The sequence below is a fragment of the Oncorhynchus gorbuscha genome, unplaced genomic scaffold (assembly GCF_021184085.1).
Source record: "Oncorhynchus gorbuscha isolate QuinsamMale2020 ecotype Even-year unplaced genomic scaffold, OgorEven_v1.0 Un_scaffold_3933, whole genome shotgun sequence".
NCBI classification, from domain to species: domain Eukaryota; kingdom Metazoa; phylum Chordata; class Actinopteri; order Salmoniformes; family Salmonidae; genus Oncorhynchus; species Oncorhynchus gorbuscha.
Genome location: NW_025748070.1, coordinates 16,163 through 35,000, shown reverse-complemented (window position 1 = coordinate 35,000; position 18,838 = coordinate 16,163). Strand labels below are relative to the sequence as shown.

General features: G+C 47.4%; 1 protein-coding gene across 1 annotated transcript in view; it reads right to left on the bottom strand.

Moving 5' to 3' along the window:
- LOC124028268 (cilia- and flagella-associated protein 47-like) overlaps window positions 1–18,555 on the bottom strand; it is a gene marked incomplete at its 3' end in the record, with an annotated part of 21,880 nt that extends 3,325 nt beyond the window's left edge. Inside the window, exons 1-2 of the mRNA XM_046340375.1 lie at window positions 18,446–18,555; window positions 10,128–10,287 (exon numbers count right to left, since the gene is read on the bottom strand). Coding sequence (XP_046196331.1) covers window positions 10,128–10,287; window positions 18,446–18,528 — 243 coding nt within the window. The remainder of the gene's footprint in view (window positions 1–10,127; window positions 10,288–18,445) is intronic.
- Between the last annotated feature and the right edge of the window lie 283 nt (window positions 18,556–18,838).

The following is an 18,838-nucleotide window of genomic DNA, read 5'->3' as shown; positions in this document are numbered from 1 at the left end:
AATATCCAGTCTCTTGACAACAAGGTAGATTAAATTCCAGCAAGGGTTGCTTTCCAGAGAGACATCAGAGATTGTAACATTCTCTATTTCATGAAAAAATGTCTCTCTCGGGATATGTTGTCGGAATCAGTTCAACCACCGGGCTTCTCCATGCATCGCGCCGACAGAGATAAACACCTCTCTGGGAAGAGGAAGGGTGGAGGTGTATGCTTCATGATGAACGACTCATGGTGTAATCATAACAACATACAGGATCTCAAGTCCTTCTGCTCACACGACCTAGAATTCCTTACTATCAAATGCCGGCCATATTATCTCCCAAGAGACTTCTCGTCAGTTATCGTCACAGCTGTGTACATTCCCCCTCAAGCAGACACCAAGACGCCCCTCAAAGAACTTCACTGTCACGCCTTGGTCATTGTATTTCGTGTTTTTGTTATATGTTTGGGTAGGCCAGGGTGTGACATGGGTTTATATGTTGTGTTTCGTATTGGGGTTTTATTAGCATTGGGATTGTGTATGATTAGGGGTGTGTCTAGTTAGGCTTGGCTGCCTGAGGCGGTTCTCAATTGGAGTCAGGTGATTCTCGTTGTCTCGGATTGGGAACCGTATTTAGGTAGCCTGAGTTCGCTTTGTATTTTGTGGGTGTTTGTTCCTATCTTTGTGTAGTAGTCACCAGATATGCTGTAATTAGTTTCACGTTCCGTTCTGTTGTTTTTTGTATTTAGTTTCAGTTATTTCATGTACCGTCATATCTTTCATTAAAGTCATGAGTAACCTACATGCTGCATTTCTGTCCGACTCTCTTCTTTCAACAGACGAATGCCGTTACATTCACTGGACTCTATGTAAAATGGAAACCATATATCCTGAGGCTGCATTCATTATAGCAGATTTTTTTAACAAAGCACATTTGAGAACAAGGCTCCCTAAATTCTATCAGCATATTGATTGCACTACGCGTGGGTGTAATACACTGGATCACTGCTACTCTAACTTCCGCGGTGCATACAAAGCCCTCCCCCGCTTTCCCTTCAGCAAATCCGACCACGACTCTATCTTGCTCCTACCGTCTTATAGGCAGAAACTCAAACAGGATGTACCAGTAACTAGAACCATTCAGTGCTGGTCTGACCAATCGGAATCCACGCTTCAAGATTGTTTTGATCATGAGGACTGCGATATGTTCCGGTCAGCCTCAGACAACAACAGACAAGTTTATAAAGAAGTGCATTGGCGGCATCTTGCTTCCAGACATACTAAACACCTTCTTTGCCCTCTTTGAGGACAATACAGTGCCACCGTCGCGGCGCGCTAACAAGGACGCTAAACTCTTCTCCGTGGCCGACATGAGTAAAACATTTAAACCATCGCAAGGCTGCTGGCCCGGACGGCATCCCTAGCCATGTCCTCAGAGCATGCGCAGACCAGCTGGCTGGTGTGTTTACGGACATATTCAATCTCTGTCCCCACATGCTTCAAGATGGCCACCATTGTTCTTGTACCAAAGAAGGCAAAGATAACTGACCTAAATGACTACCGCCCCGTAGCACTCACTTCTGTCATCATGAAGTGCTTTGTGAGACTAGTCAAGGATCATATCACCTCCACCTTACCGGAAACCCTAGACCCACTTCAGTTTGCATACCGCGTACACATCACAGACAATTGCACCTCTTCAACTTCAGGAGGCTGAAGAAATTTGGCTTGTCACCTAAAACCCTGACAAACCTTTACAGATGCACAATCGAGAGTATCCTGTTGAGCTGTATTACAGCCTGGTACAGCAACTGCACCCCCCTCAATCGCAAGGCTCTCCAGAGGGTGGTGCGTTCTGCACAACGCATCACTGAGGGCAAACTACCTGCCCTCCATGACACCTACAGCACCCGTAGTCACAGAAAGGCCAAAAAGATCATCAAGGACAACCGGTCGGCCGGTGCACTGTGGGAAGTACTGGTGGCCCACTTTGGCTAAGGACGTGAGGGTTTATGTTTCCTCTTGCTCGGTGTGCGCCCAGTGCAAGGCTCCTAGGCACCTGCCCAGACGTAAGTTACTCCCCTTACCCGTTCCATGTCCCCTTACCTCAACCATGTCCTTACTTGTTAGATATTACTGCACGGTCGGAAATAGAAACACAAGCATTTTGCTACACTCACATTAACATCTGCTAATAATGTGTATGTGACCAATAACATTTGATTTGATTCAGGACAACAAATGATTGTGAGGTGTTAAATACATTGTGAATTATTGTGAGGTGTTATATAGAGTTGAAGTCGGAAGTTTACATACACCTTAGTCAAATACATTTAAACTCAGTTTTTTCACAATTCCTGACATTAAATCCAGGTAACAATTCCCTGTTTTAGGTCAGATAGGATCACCACTTTATTTTAAGAATGTGAAATGTCAGAATAATAGTAGAGAGAGTTGTTTATTTCAGTTTTTCTTTATTTCATCACATTCCCAATGGGTCAGAAGTTTACATACACTCTATTTGTATTTGGTAGCGTTGCCTTTAAATTGTTTACCTTGGGTCAAACGTGTCGTGTAGCCTTCTACAAGCTTCCCACAATAAGTTGGGTGAATTGTGGCCCATTCCTCCTGACGAAGCTGGTGTAACTGAGTCAGGTTTGTGGGCTTCCCTGTTCGCACACACTTTTTCAGTTCTGCCCACACATTTTCTATAGGATTGAGGTCAGGGCTTTGTGATGGCCACTCCAATACCTTGACTTTGTTGTCCTTAAGCCATTTTACCACAACTTTGGAAGTATGCTTGGGGTCATTATCCATTTGGAAGACCCATTTACGACCAAGCTTTAACTTCCTGACTGATGTCTTGAGATGTTGCTTCAGTATATCCACATAATTTTCCTACCTCATGATGACATCTATTTTGTGAAGTGCACCAGTCCCTCCTGCAGCAAATTACCCCCACAATATGATGCTGCCACCTTCATGCTTCACCGTTGGGATGGTTTTCTTTGGCTTGCAAGTCTCCCCCTTTTTCCTCCAAACATAACGATGGTCATTATGGCCAAACAGTTCTATTTTTGTTTCATCAGACCAGAGGACATTTCTCCAAAAAGTAAAAAAAAAATTCCTGGCTTTTTTATGACGGTTTTGGAGCAGTAGCTTCTTCCTTGCTGAGCGGCCTTTCAGGTTATGTCTATATAGGACTCGTTTTTGTCATGTTTTGTCATTTATTATCATGTCTTGTCCCTGTGCTCCCCATTCTATTCGTTTCCCTCTGCTGGTCTTATTAGGTTCTTTCCCTCTTTCTATCCCTCTCTCTCCCCCTCCCTCTCTCACTCTCTCGCTCTCTCTTCTCTCTATCGTTCCGTTCCTGCTCCCAGCTGTTCCTATTCCCCTAATCATCATTTAGCCTTCCCACACCTGTTCCCGATCCTTTTCCCTGATTAGAGTCCCTATTTCTCTCCTTGTTATTCGTTTCTGCCCTGTCGGTTCCTTGTCTAGAATTCACCGTGCTGTGTTTGTGTATCGCCCTGTCGTGTCGTGTTTTCCTCAGATGCTGCGTGGTGAGCAGGTGTCTGAGTCTGTTTGGTTCAAGTGCCTTCCCGAGGCAACCTGCTGTTCACCTGCTGTTCAAGATCGAGTCACCAGTTTGTCCTCGTCTTTTCGAGTGAAAGTTGTGTTTTTTGATTGTATTTACTTTACTGGATTAAAGACTCTGTTTTCGCCAAGTCGCTTTTGGGTCCTCTTTCACCTGCATGACAGAAGGAACCGACCAAGGAATGGACCCAGCGACTTCAGACGCTCGTTACACTGCCGTCGAGATCCAAGGAGCCATGCTCGGCAGACACGAGCAGGAATTGTCTGCTGCTCGCCATGCCGTGGAGAACCTGGCCGCTCAGGTTTCCGACCTCTCTGGACAGTTCCAGAGTCTTCGTCTCGTGCCACCTGTTACTTCCTGGCCTGCCGAGCCTCCAGAACCTAGGGTTAATAACCCACCTTGCTACTCCGGGCAGCCCACTGAGTGCCGCTCCTTTCTCACGCAGTGTGAGATTGTGTTCTCTCTCCAACCCAACACATACTCTAGAGAGAGAGCTCGGGTTGCTTACGTCATTTCACTCCTTACTGGCCGGGCTCGAGAATGGGGCACAGCTATCTGGGAGGCAAGGGCTGATTGCTCTAACAAGTACCAGAACTTTAAAGAGGAGATGATTCGGGTTTTTGACCGTTCAGTTTTTGGTAGGGAGGCTTCTAGGGCCCTGGCTTCCCTATGCCAAGGTGAACGGTCCATAATGGATTATTCTATTGAGTTTCGCACTCTTGCTGCCTCTAGTGAGTGGAACGAGCCGGCGCTGCTCGCTCGTTTTCTGGAGGGACTCCACGCAGTGGTTAAGGATGAGATTCTCTCCCGGGAGGTTCCTTCAGATGTGGACTCTTTGATTGCTCTCGCCATCCGCATAGAACGAGGGGTAGATCTTCGTCACCGGGCTCGTGGAAGAGAGCTCGCATCAACGGTGTTTCCCTGCTCCGCATCGCAACCATCTCCCTCCTCTGGCTCAGAGACTGAGCCCATGCAGCTGGGAGGGATTCGCATCTCGACTAAGGAGAGGGAACGGAGGATCACCAACCGCCTGTGCCTCTATTGCGGAGTTGCTGGACATTTTGTTAATTCATGTCCAGTAAAAGCCAGAGCTCATCTGTAAGCGGAGGGCTACAGGTGAGCGCAACTACTCAAGTCTCTCCATCAAAATCCTGTACTACTTTGTCGGTCCATCTACGCTGGACCGGTTCGGGTGCTACATGTAGTGCCTTGATAGACTCTGGGGCTGAGGGTTGTTTCATGGACGAAGCATGGGTTCGGAAACATGACATTCCTTTCAGAGAGTTAGAGAAGCCTACGCCCATGTTCGCCTTAGATGGTAGTCATCTTCCCAGTATCAGATTTGAGACACTACCTTTAACCCTCACAGTATCTGGTAACCACAGTGAGACTATTTCTTTTTTGATTTTTCGTTCACCGTTTACACCTGTTGTTTTGGGTCATCCCTGGCTAGTATGTCATAATCCTTCTATTAATTGGTCTAGTAATTCTATCCTATCCTGGAACGTTTCTTGTCATGTGAAGTGTTTAATGTCTGCCATCCCTCCCGTTTCTTCTGTCCCTACTTCTCAGGAGGAACCTGGCGATTTGACAGGAGTGCCGGAGGAATATCATGATCTGCGCACGGTCTTCAGTCGGTCCCGAGCCAACTCCCTTCCTCCTCACCGGTCGTATGATTGTAGTATTGATCTCCTTCCAGGGACCACTCCTCCTCGGGGTAGACTATACTCTCTGTCGGCTCCCGAACGTAAGGCTCTCGAGGATTATTTGTCTGTGTCTCTTGACGCCGGTACCATAGTGCCTTCTTCCTCTCCGGCCGGGGCGGGGTTCTTTTTGTTAAGAAGAAGGAGGGTACTCTGCGCCCCTGCGTGGATTATCGAGGGCTGAATGACATAACGGTTAAGAATCGTTATCCGCTTCCCCTTATGTCATCAGCCTTCGAGATTCTGCAGGGAGCCAGGTGCTTTACTAAGTTGGACCTTCGTAACGCTTACCATCTCGTGCGCATCAGAGAGGGGGACGAGTGGAAAACGGCGTTTAACACTCCGTTAGGGCATTTTGAGTACCGGGTTCTGCCGTTTGGTCTCGCCAATGCGCCAGCTGTTTTTCAGGCATTAGTTAATGATGTTCTGAGAGACATGCTGAACATCTTTGTTTTTGTCTATCTTGACGATATCCTGATTTTTTCTCCGTCACTCGAGATTCATGTTCAGCACGTTCGACGTGTTCTACAGCGCCTTTTAGAGAATTGTCTCTACGTAAAGGCTGAGAAGTGCTCTTTTCATGTCTCCTCCGTTACTTTTCTCGGTTCCGTTATTTCCGCTGAAGGCATTCAGATGGATTCCGCTAAGGTCCAAGCTGTCAGTGATTGGCCCGTTCCAAGGTCACGTGTCGAGTTGCAGCGCTTTTTAGGTTTCGCTAATTTCTATCGGCGTTTCATTCGTAATTTCGGTCAAGTTGCTGCCCCTCTCACAGCTCTTACTTCTGTCAAGACGTGTTTTAAGTGGTCCGGTTCCGCCCAGGGAGCTTTTGATCTTCTAAAAGAACGTTTTACGTCCGCTCCTATCCTCGTTACTCCTGACGTCACTAGACAATTCATTGTCGAGGTTGACGCTTCAGAGGTAGGCGTGGGAGCCATTCTATCCCAGCGCTTCCAGTCTGACGATAAGGTTCATCCTTGCGCTTATTTTTCTCATCGCCTGTCGCCATCTGAGCGCAACTATGATGTGGGTAACCGTGAACTGCTCGCCATCCGCTTAGCCCTAGGCGAATGGCGACAGTGGTTGGAGGGGGCGACCGTTCCTTTTGTCGTTTGGACAGACCATAAGAACCTTGAGTACATCCGTTCTGCCAAACGACTTAATGCCCGTCAAGCTCGTTGGGCGTTGTTTTTCGCTCGTTTCGAGTTTGTGATTTCTTACCGTCCGGGTAGCAAGAACACCAAGCCTGATGCCTTATCCCGTCTGTTTAGTTCTTCTGTGGCTTCTACTGATCCCGAGGGATTCTTCCTTATGGGCGTGTTGTCGGGTTAACAGTCTGGGGAATTGAAAGACAGGTTAAGCAAGCACTCACGCACACTGCGTCGCCGCGCGCTTGTCCTAGTAACCTCCTTTTCGTTCCTGTTTCCACTCGTCTGGCTGTTCTTCAGTGGGCTCACTCTGCCAAGTTAGCTGGTCATCCCGGTGTTCGAGGCACTCTTGCGTCTATTCGCCAGCGCTTTTGGTGGCCGACTCAGGAGCGTGACACGCGCCGTTTCGTGGCTGCTTGTTCGGACTGCGCGCAGACTAAGTCGGGTAACTCTCCTCCTGCCGGTCGTCTCAGACCGCTCCCCATTCCTTCTCGACCATGGTCTCACATCGCCCTAGACTTCATTACCGGTCTGCCTTTGTCTGCGGGGAAGACTGTGATTCTTACGGTTGTCGATAGGTTCTCTAAGGCGGCACATTTCATTCCCCTCGCTAAACTTCCTTCCGCTAAGGAGACGGCACAAATCATTATCGAGAATGTATTCAGAATTCATGGCCTCCCGTTAGACGCCGTTTCAGACAGAGGCCCGCAATTCACGTCACAGTTTTGGAGGGAGTTCTGTCGTTTGATTGGTGCGTCCGTCAGTCTCTCTTCCGGGTTTCATCCCCAGTCTAACGGTCAAGCAGAGAGGGCCAATCAGACGATTGGTCGCATACTACGCAGCCTTTCTTTCAGAAACCCTGCGTCTTGGGCAGAACAGCTCCCTGGGCAGAATACGCTCACAATTCGCTTCCTTCGTCTGCTACCGGGTTATCTCCGTTTCAGAGTAGTCTGGGTTACCAGCCTCCTCTGTTCTCATCCCAGCTTGCCGAGTCCAGCGTCCCCTCCGCTCAAGCGTTTGTCCAACGTTGTGAGCGCACCTGGAGGAGGGTGAGGTCTGCACTTTGCCGTTACAGGGCACAGACTGTGAGAGCCGCCAATAAACGCAGGATTAAGAGTCCAAGGTATTGTTGCGGCCAGAGAGTGTGGCTTTCCACTCGCAACCTTCCTCTTACGACAGCTTCTCGTAAGTTGACTCCGCGGTTCATTGGTCCGTTCCGTGTCTCCCAGGTCGTCAATCCTGTCGCTGTGCGACTGCTTCTTCCGCGACATCTTCGTCGCGTCCATCCTGTCTTCCATGTCTCCTGTGTCAAGCCCTTTCTTCGCACTCCCGTTCGTCTTCCCTCCCCCCTCCCGTCCTTGTCGAGAGCGCACCTATTTACAAGGTACATAAGATCATGGACATGCGTTCTCGGGGACGGGGTCACCAATACTTAGTGGATTGGGAGGGTTACGGTCCTGAGGAGAGGAGTTGGGTTCCGTCTCGGGACGTGCTGGACCGTTCACTCATTGATGATTTCCTCCGTTGCCGCCAGGATTCCTCCTCGAGTGCGCCAGGAGGCGCTCGGTGAGTGGGGGGTACTGTCATGTTTTGTCATTTATTATCATGTCTTGTCCCTGTGCTCCCCATTCTATTCGTTTCCCTCTGCTGGTCTTATTAGGTTCTTTCCCTCTTTCTATCCCTCTCTCTCCCCCTCCCTCTCTCACTCTCTCGCTCTCTCTTCTCTCTATCGTTCCGTTCCTGCTCCCAGCTGTTCCTATTCCCCTAATCATCATTTAGCCTTCCCACACCTGTTCCCGATCCTTTTCCCTGATTAGAGTCCCTATTTCTCTCCTTGTTATTCGTTTCTGCCCTGTCGGTTCCTTGTCTAGAATTCACCGTGCTGTGTTTGTGTATCGCCCTGTCGTGTCGTGTTTTCCTCAGATGCTGCGTGGTGAGCAGGTGTCTGAGTCTGTTTGGTTCAAGTGCCTTCCCGAGGCAACCTGCTGTTCACCTGCTGTTCAAGATCGAGTCACCAGTTTGTCCTCGTCTTTTCGAGTGAAAGTTGTGTTTTTTGATTGTATTTACTTTACTGGATTAAAGACTCTGTTTTCGCCAAGTCGCTTTTGGGTCCTCTTTCACCTGCATGACAGTTTTACTGTGGATATAGATACTTTTGTACCTGTTTCCTCCAGAATCTTTTTAATTTTTGAAATGTAATTTTACCCCCTACCCCCTTTTCTCCCCAATTTCGTGGTATCCAATTGTTAGTAATTACTGTCTTGTCTCATCGCTACAACTCCCGTACGGGCTCGGGAGAGACGAAGGTCGAAAGCCATGCGTCCTCCGAAACACAACCAAGCCGCACTGCTTTTTAACTCCAACCCAAGCCAGCCGCACCAATGTGTCGGAGGAAACACCGTGCACCTGGCTACCTTGGTTAGCGTGCGCTGCACCCCGCCTGCCACGGGAGTCGCTGATGCGCGATGAGACAAGGATATCCCTACCGGCCAAACCCTCCCTAACCTGGACGACGCTAGGCCAATTGTGCGTCGCCCCACGGACCTCCCGGTCGCGGCCAGCTGCGACAGAGCCTGGGCGCGAACGCAGAGTCTCTGGTGGCACAGCTAGCGCTGCGATGCAGTGCCCTAGACCACTGCGCCACCCGGGAGGCCCACTCCTCTAGAATCTTCACAAGGTTTTTTGCTGTTGTTCTGGGATTGATTTGCACTTCTTGCACCAACATACGTTCATCTCTAGGAGACACAACGCGTCTCCTTCCTGAGCGGTATGACGGCTGCGTGGTCCCATGGTGCTTATACTTGCATACTATTGTTTGTACAGATGAACATGGTACCTTCAGGCATTTGGAAATTGCTCCGAAGGATGAACCAGACTTGTGGAGGTCTACAATTATTTTCTGAGGTCTTGGCAGATTTCTTTTGATTTTCCCATTATGTCAAGCAATAGTGTTAGATACTGTACATAGTGTATGGTGTTATATACTGTACATAGTGTATGGTGTTATATACTGTACATAGTGTATGGTGTTATATACTGTACATAGTGTATGGTGTTATATACTGTACATAGTGTATGGTGTTATATACTGTACATAGTGTATGGTGTTATATACTGTACATAGTGTAGGGTGTTATATACTGTACATAGTGTATGGTGTTATATACTGTACATAGTGTATGGTGTTATATACTGTACATAGTGTATGGTGTTATATACTGTACATAGTGTATGGTGTTATATACTGTACATAGTGAATGGCAACTGGAGAAGACTGGAAGATAACAGATCAAAGGACTAATGCTGCATGATTTACAGAGAGTTAAGATGTTCATTCCACAACAGAGAGAGAAAAGAGAGAAAGGAAGAAAGAGAACAGAAAAGGGGAAGGAGGATACCTGGTCAGTTGTCCAACTGAATGTATTCAACTGTAATGTGTCTTCCACATTTAACCCAACCGCTCTGAATCAGAGAGGCTCGGGGATTCGATCCAGCAACATTCCGGTTACTGGCCCAACGCTCTAACCACTAGGCTAAGAGAGAGAGAGAGAGAGAGAGAGAGAGGTGTGTGTGTGTGTGTGTGTGTGTGTGTGTGTGTGTGTGTGTGTGTGTGTGTGTGTGTGTGTGTGTGTGTGTGTGTGTGTGTGTGTGTGTGTGTGTGTGTGTGTGTGTGTGTGTGTGTGTGTGTGTGTGTGTACTCACGCTGGGGGTGATGTGTGTGACCTGGGTCTTGAGGCTGAAGGCCAGAGTGGCTCCAGAGGGAGTGGCTGAGGAGGCAGAGCGTGATGTCAGCAGTAGCACCGCCTCCATTGGCCTCAGGAAGGAACAGGAGTACTGCACGGTCACCTCCACACAACGCCCCCTAGTGGAGAGGAGGACAGAGTGTAAGGCTCAACGATAAGGTGGGGCAGAGACGGGGAAAGCCATGGGATCATTGGAAGACCAGTCAAGACACTGAACACCAGTTGAGAAGACAGGCAGCCAGTTAACTCTAATACAGTTAGACAGAGAGAAAGACAGAGCCAGGATAGACAGAGAAAGACAGAGCCAGGACAGACAGAGAAAGACAGAGCCAGGATAGACAGAGAAAGACTGAGCCAGGATAGACAGAGAAAGACTGAGCCAAGATAGACAGAGAAAGACAGAGCCAGGACAGAGAGAGAAAGACAGAGCCAGGACAGAGAGAGAAAGACAGAGCCAGGACAGAGAGAGAAAGACAGAGCCAGGACTGAGAGAGAAAGACAGAGCCAGGACAGAGAGAGAAAGACAGAGCCAGGACAGAGAGAGAAAGACAGAGCCAGGACAGAGAGAGAAAGACAGAGCCAGGATAGACAGAGAAAGACAGAACCAGGATAGACAGAGAAAAACAGAACCAGGACAGAGAGAGAAAGACAGAGCCAGGACAGACAGAGAAAGACAGAGCCAGGACAGAGAGAGAAAGACAGAGCCAGGATAGAGAGAGAAAGACAGAGCCAAGATAGAGAGAGAAAGACAGAGCCAGGACAGACAGAGAAAGACAGAGCCAGGATAGAGAGAGAAAGACAGAGCCAGGATAGAGAGAGAAAGACAGAGCCAGGACAGACAGAGAAAGACAGAGCCAGGACAGACAGAGAAAGACAGAGCCAGGATAGAGAGAGAAAGACAGAACCAGGACAGACAGAGAAAGACAGAACCAGGATAGACAGAGAAAGACAGAGCCAGGACAGAGAGAGAAAGACAGAACCAGGATAGACAGAGAAAGACAGAGCAAGGACAGACAGAGAAAGACAGAGCCAGGATAGAGCGAGAAAGACAGAGCCAGGATAGAGAGAGAAAGACATAACCAGGACAGACAGAGAAAGACAGAGCCAGGACAGACAGAGAAAGACAGAGCCAGGACAGAGAGAGAAAGACAGAGCCAGGACAGACAGAGAAAGACAGAGCCAGGACAGAGAGAGAAAGACAGAGCCAGGACAGAGAGAGAAAGACATAACCAGGACAGACAGAGAAAGACAGAGCCAGGATAGACAGAGAAAGACAGAGCCAGGACAGAGAGAGAAAGACAGAGCCAGGACAGACAGAGAAAGACAGAGCCAGGACAGAGAGAGAAAGACAGAGCCAGGATAGAGAGAGAAAGACAGAGCCAGGATAGACAGAGAAAGACAGAGCCAGGACGGAGAGAGAAAGACAGAGCCAGGATAGAGAGAGAAAGACAGAACCAGGATAGAGAGAGAAAGACAGAACCAGGACAGACAGAGAAAGACAGAGCCAGGATAGACAGAGAAAGACAGAGCCAGGATAGAGAGAGAAAGACAGAGCCAGGATAGACAGAGAAATACAGAGCCAGGACAGAGAGAGAAAGACAGAGCCAGGACAGACAGAGAAAGACAGAGCCAGGACAGACAGAGAAAGACAGAGCCAGGATAGAGAGAGAAAGAAAGAGCCAGGATAGAGAGAGAAAGACAGAGCCAGGACAGACAGAGAAAGACAGAGCCAGGATAGACAGAGAAAGACAGAGCCAGGACGGAGAGAGAAAGACAGAGCCAGGATAGAGAGAGAAAGACAGAGCCAGGACAGAGAGAGAAAGACAGAGCCAGGACAGAGAGAGAAAGACAGAGCCAGGATAGAGAGAGAAAGACAGAGCCAGGATAGACAGAGAAAGACAGAGCCAGGACAGACAGAGAAAGACAGAACCAGGACAGAGAGAGAAAGACAGAGCCAGGACAGACAGAGAAAGACAGAGCCAGGACAGAGAGAGAAAGACAGAGCCAGGATAGAGAGAGAAAGACAGAGCCAGGATAGAGAGAGAAAGACAGAGCCAGGACAGACAGAGAAAGACAGAGCCAGGATAGAGAGAGAAAGACAGAGCCAGGATAGAGATAGAAAGACAGAGCCAGGACAGACAGAAAAAGACAGAGCCAGGACAGACAGAGAAAGACAGAGCCAGGATAGAGAGAGAAAGACAGAACCAGGACAGACAGAGAAAGACAGAACCAGGATAGACAGAGAAAGACAGAGCCAGGATAGAGAGAGAAAGACAGAACCAGGATAGAGAGAGAAAGACAGAGCCAGGATAGAGATAGAAAGACAGAGCCAGGACGGAGAGAGAAAGACAGAGCCAGGACAGACAGAGAAAGACAGAGCCAGGACAGAGAGAGAAAGACAGAGCCAGGACAGAGAGAGAAAGACAGAGCCAGGACAGAGAGAGAAAGACAGTGCCAGGACAGACAGAGAAAGACAGAGCCAGGACAGACAGAGAAAGACAGAGCCAGGACAGACAGAGAAAGACAGAACCAGGACAGAGAGAGAAATACAGAGCCAGGACAGACAGAGAAAGACAGAGCCAGGACAGACAGAGAAAGACAGAGCCAGGATAGACAGAGAAAGACAGAGCCAGGACGGAGAGAGAAAGACAGAGCCAGGATAGAGAGAGAAAGACAGAGCCAGGATAGAGAGAGAAAGACAGAGACAGGACAGAGAGAGAAAGACAGAGCCAGGATAGACAGAGAAAGACAGAGCCAGGATAGAGAGAGAAAGACAGAGCCAGGATAGAGAGAGAAAGACAGAGCCAGGACAGAGAGAGAAAGACAGAGCCAGGACAGAGAGAGAAAGACAGAACCATGATAGACAGAGAAATACAGAGCCAGGACGGAGAGAGAAAGACAGAACCAGGACAGACAGAGAAAGACAGAGCCAGGACAGAGAGAGAAAGACAGTGGCTGTGTCTGAATGCCCTGCATTCTAAATAACATACATTTTGGGTACATGAAAACAGAACCTTTATAGTATATGACATTTAAATAATGTAGTATAGTTTAAATGCCAGGATGTTATAATCATTTTGGTTTTTCATCCAGAATTCCCTGCACACTATTACCTAAGACAATCCTCTTTCCAGACACGTGTTTCACAGCAGCTGATGATCAGATAAATTGATGCGTTGTACCAAAATGAAGGGATGGTGGGAATCAACACAGATGACATCATCATCAGTGTGGATGAGCCTAGTATGTTGACATTTGTTGATTACTGCATTAGATTTGACTACACAGTACATTCTAAATCAGGGGTGTCAAAGTCAAATGGACGGAGGGCCAAATAAAAAATTTAGCTACAAGCCGAGGGCCGGACTGTTCGAATGTTCATTGAAAATTTTTTAAATGACGCATATAGTCTAGTGAACCTAATTGAACCTACTGAAAACCTAACAAATATATTCCAATATGATCAGATAAATAAAGCAATATTTTCTTATGGCTCTGTCAGTAATCTTTAATTTTCAACAGACACAAAAGACAAATTTCCTTTATATAAAAATCCCCATAACATGAACATTAAATGAAAGAAACCGGTATTCAAGGCACCATCAGTAGCCTATATTTTCTATTTTAGCAAAAGTGGGCTAAATTTACTTCAAAGAAAAAAACAATAATAGCAATTTTCTATCATCCACTCAACTGAAATATTTTTAAAATATAATTGGATTGAAATACAATAAAATAAAGTGCAAAAATCTATTAATCAAAAACAACACTTTGTTTAAGGAGAAGTAACATGCAGTGAAAACAAATATTAAACTTTAACTTTTAAACTTGAACTGAGTAAAAACTCTAAATATGTGATTGCACAGTAATGTTCACTTGTTTGAGGTTGAGGGTGATACTTGGTGGTGTCCCATCTTTTCCACAAGTTCATCAATGTTCGGGGTAAGGCTCTGAGCTGAGGAAATCCTTTTCAAGGCTTTACCGCACAACGCTTCCTGGTGTATGATACAATGATAAGCTGTCAGCTCACCTGTCGCGTTTTCCTCTTGCATCTTTTCCCGTATCTTCGCCACCAGTCCGCTCCTGTGTCCACACATCGCAGGTGCTCCGTCGGTTGTCAAACCCACGAGTTTTTCCCAAGGCAGCTCCATCTCATTTACACATCTTGACACCTCTTCATACAAATCATGCCCCGTAGTTGTGCCATGCATAGGACGTAAAGCCAAAAACTCCTCTGTCACGCTTAGGCTGGAGTCCACTCCGCGGATGAAAATTGACAACTGGGCAATGTCAGAAATGTCGGTGCTCTCATCCACAGCCAAGGAATATGCAATGAAATCTTTTCCCTTTTTCACAAGCTGCTCTTTTAGATTGATGGACAACTGGTCTACTCTCTCGGCAATGGTGTTTCTGCTCAGACTCACATTTAAAAAGAGTTGCCTTTTTCTGGGCAAACTTCGTCACAAACTTTAATCATGCAGTTTTTGATGAAATCCCCCTCTGTAAATGGCCGGGCTGATTTAGCGATCTCTTCTGCCAAAATAAAACTGGCCTTGACAGCAGCCTGGCCTTGTGATTTGGCTTTTTGAACAGAGCCTGTCGAGATTTGAGGCCTCGTTTTAATTCCTCTGCCTTTTGTAGCCTTTGTTCCATGTCCATATTCTTGTTTTTGTCCGCGTGTTTCGTTTCATAATGTCGTCTCAGATTATACTCTTTCAGTACCGCCACACTTTCTCCACACAGAAGACACACAGGTTTTCCAGCTACCTCCGTGAACAAATACTCCGACTCCCACCTTGTTTGAAACCCCCGGTTCTCAGTGTCCACCTTCCGTTTTGCCATTTTTGATGGGTATCTGAAAGTTAATTTTACTGTGATGCTGACAACTGCTGTGCCAATAAATATTGAAATGAAGCAGCCTACTGCTCGGTGCGTCACCGTTGCATTGTGGGAAATGTAGTATTGGTGCGTGTAAAAGATCTGCGGGCTGCCGGCTTGCTGCGGTCTGCGGGCCGGTTCTAATAATAAATCAAGATCATCCCAGGGGCCGTAAAAAACCTTCTCGCGGGCCGGATGTGGCCCGCGGGCCTTGACTCTGACATATGTGTTCTAAATAGTACGCAGTATGATTGCTACACAGTATGTAGTTTTAGTAAGTAGTAGACCAGACAGATTTCAGATAGAAGAGATGGGAAATGATCTTCATCTCACAAGGTAACTGAGCAGAACAGCTTCTGGAGGACTGGGGTGAGGAACACTGCTGTCCTACAGGGATAGGGGGTATGGTTAGGGGTTAGGGGTTATGGGTTATGGATTATGGATAGGGGTTAGAGGATATGGTTAGGGGTTATGGGTTGGGGTTAGGGGTTATGGGTTAGGGGTTATGGGTTATGGATAGGGGGTATGGTTAGGGGTAATGGGTTATGGATAGGGGGTATGGTTAGGGGTTAGAGGATATGGTTAGGGGTTATGGGTTATGGGTTATGGATAGGGGTATGGTTAGGGGTAATGGGTTATGGATAGGGGTTATGGTTAGGGGTTAGAGGATATGGTTAGGGGTTATGGGTTATGGATAGGGGGTATGGTTAGGGGTTATGGGTTATGGGTTATGGATAGGGGGTATGGTTAGGGGTAATGGGTTATGGATAGGGGTTATGGTTAGGGGTTAGAGGATATGGTTAGGGGTTATGGGTTATGGATAGGGGGTATGGTTAGGGGTTATGGGTGATGGATAGGGGGTATGGGTTGGGGGTTAGGGGTTATGGGTTAGGAGTTATGGGTTATGGATAGGGGGTATGGTTAGGGGTTAGAGAATATGGTTAGGGGTTATGGGTTGAGGGTTATGGGTTAGGGGTTATGGGTTGGGGGTTAGGGGTTATGGGTTAGGGGTTATGGGTTATGGATAGGGGGTATGGTTAGGGGTTAGAGAATATGGTTAGGGGTTATGGTTAGGGGTTATGGGTTATGGATAGGGGTTAGGAGTTATGGTTAGAGGTTATGGATTAGGGGTTAGGGGTTATGGATAGGGGTTATGGTTAGGGGTTATGGGTTATGGATAGGGGGTATGGTTAGGGGTTAGAGAATATGGTTAGGGGTTATGGTTAGGGGTTATGGGTTATGGATAGGGGTTAGGAGTTATGGTTAGGGGTTATGGATTAGGGGTTAGGGGTTATGGGTTTTGGATAGGAGTTATGGTTATGGATTATGGTTAGGGGTTATGGTTAGGGGTTATGGTTAGGGGTTATGGTTAGGGGTTATGGTTAGGGGTTATGGTTAGGGGTTATGGTTAGGGGTTATTGTTAGGGGTTATGGTTATGGGTTATGGTTAGGGGATATGGTTAGGGGTTATGGTTAGGGGTTATGGGTTAGGGGTTATGGGTTATGGATAGGGGGTATGGTTAGGGGTTAGAGAATATGGTTAGGGGTTATGGTTAGGGGTTATGGGTTATGGATAGGGGTTATGGTTAGGGGTTATGGTTAGGGGTTATGGTTAGGGGTTATGGTTATGGGTTATGGTTAGGGGTTATGGTTAGGGGTTATGGTTATGGGTTATGGGTTAGGGGTTATGGGTTATGGATAGGGGGTATGGTTAGGGGTTAGAGAATATGGTTAGGGGTTATGGGTTGGGGGTTATGGGTTAGGGGTTATGGGTTGGGGGTTAGGGGTTATGGGTTAGGGGTTATGGGTTATGGATAGGGGGTATGGTTAGGGGTTGTGGTTAGGGGTTAAGGGTTATGGTTAGGGGTTAGAGGATATGGTTAGGGGTTATGGGTTATGGATAGGGGTATGGTTAGGGGTTATGGGTTATGGATAGGGGTATGGGTTGGGGGTTAGGGGTTATGGGTTAGGGGTTATGGGTTATGGATAGGGGGTATGGTTAGGGGTTAGAGAATATGGTTAGGGGTTATGGGTTGGGGGTTATGGGTTATGGGTTAGGGGTTATGGGTTAGGGGTTATGGGTTAGGGGTTATGGGTTATGGATAGGGGGTATGGTTAGGGGTTAGAGAATATGGTTAGGGGTTATGGTTAGGGGTTATGGGTTATGGATAGGGGTTAGGAGTTATGGTTAGAGGTTATGGATTAGGGGTTAGGGGTTATGGATAGGGGTTAGGAGTTATGGTTAGGGGTTATGGATTAGGGGTTAGGGTTTATGGGTTTTGGATAGGAGTTATGGTTATGGATTATGGTTAGGGGTTGTGGATAGGGGTTAAGGGTTATGGTTAGGGGTTATGGTTAGGGGTTATGGTTAGGGGATATGGTTAGGGGTTATTGGGGATATGGTTAGGGGTTATTGTTAGGGGTTATGGTTAGGGGATATGGTTAGGGGATATGGTTAGGGGATATGGTTAGGGGTTATGGTTAGGGGTTATGGTTAGGGGATATGGTTAGGGGATATGGTTAGGGGTTATGGTTAGGGGATATGGTTAGGGGATATGATTAGGGGATATGGTTAGGGGATATGGTTAGGGGTTATGGTTAGGGGATATGGTTAGGGGATATGATTAGGGGATATAGGGGGTTAGGGGATATGGTTAGGGGTTATGGTTAGGGGATATGGTTAGGGGATATGGTTAGGGGATATGGTTAGGGGATATGGTTAGGGGTTATGGTTAGGGGTTATGGTTAGGGGATATGATTAGGGGATATGGTTAGGGGATATGGTTAGGGGTTATGGTTAGGGAATATGGTTAGGGGATATGGTTAGGGGATATGGTTAGGGGATATGGTTATGGGATATGATTAGGGGATATGGTTAGGGGTTATGGTTAGGGGTTATGGTTAGGGGATATGGTTAGGGGATATTGTTAGGGGTTATGGTTAGGGGTTGTGGTTAGGGGTTAAGGGTTATGGTTAGGGGATATGGTTAGGGGTTATGGTTAGGGGATATGATTAGGGGATATGGTTAGGGGATATGGTTAGGGGTTATGGTTAGGGGATATGGTTAGGGGATATGGTTAGGGGTTATGGTTAGGGGTTATGGTTAGGGGATATGGTTAGGGGATATGGTTAGGGGTTATGGTTAGGGGTTATTGTTAGGGGTTATGATTAGGGGATATGGTTAGGGGTTATGGTTAGGGGTTATGGTTAGGGGTTATTGTTAGGGGTTATGGTTAGGGGTTGTGGTTAGGGGTTAAGGGTTATGGTTAGGGATTAAGGGTTATGGTTAGGGGTTATGGTTAGGGGTTAAGGGTTATGGTTAGGGATTAAGGGTTACGGGTTATGGGTAGGAGTTAGGGGTAGGGGTAATGGTTGCGGGTTAGAGATAGAAGGGCTTACTTAGGAGGGATGGTGATGGAAGCTCCTTGGGGCAACGAGAAATGATGGGCCTCCTTCCCTACGATGGAGGCCTGGTAGAACATCGCTCTGGAGGACGGGCTCTTCAGACGCACCTGGAGCACACACACACACACACACACACACACACACACACACACACACACACACACACACACACACACACACACACACACACACACACACACACACACACACACACACACACACACACACACACACACACACACACACACACACACACACACACACACGTGAATAATTGTCATACAATGTGTACACACCAAGGCAAAGTGAATGATCTTCCATTGCAGAAAAGGAATGGAAGGTTGGAAGGTGCCTTGGAAGGTGGACCGGACAGGCTGTAAGACAGGG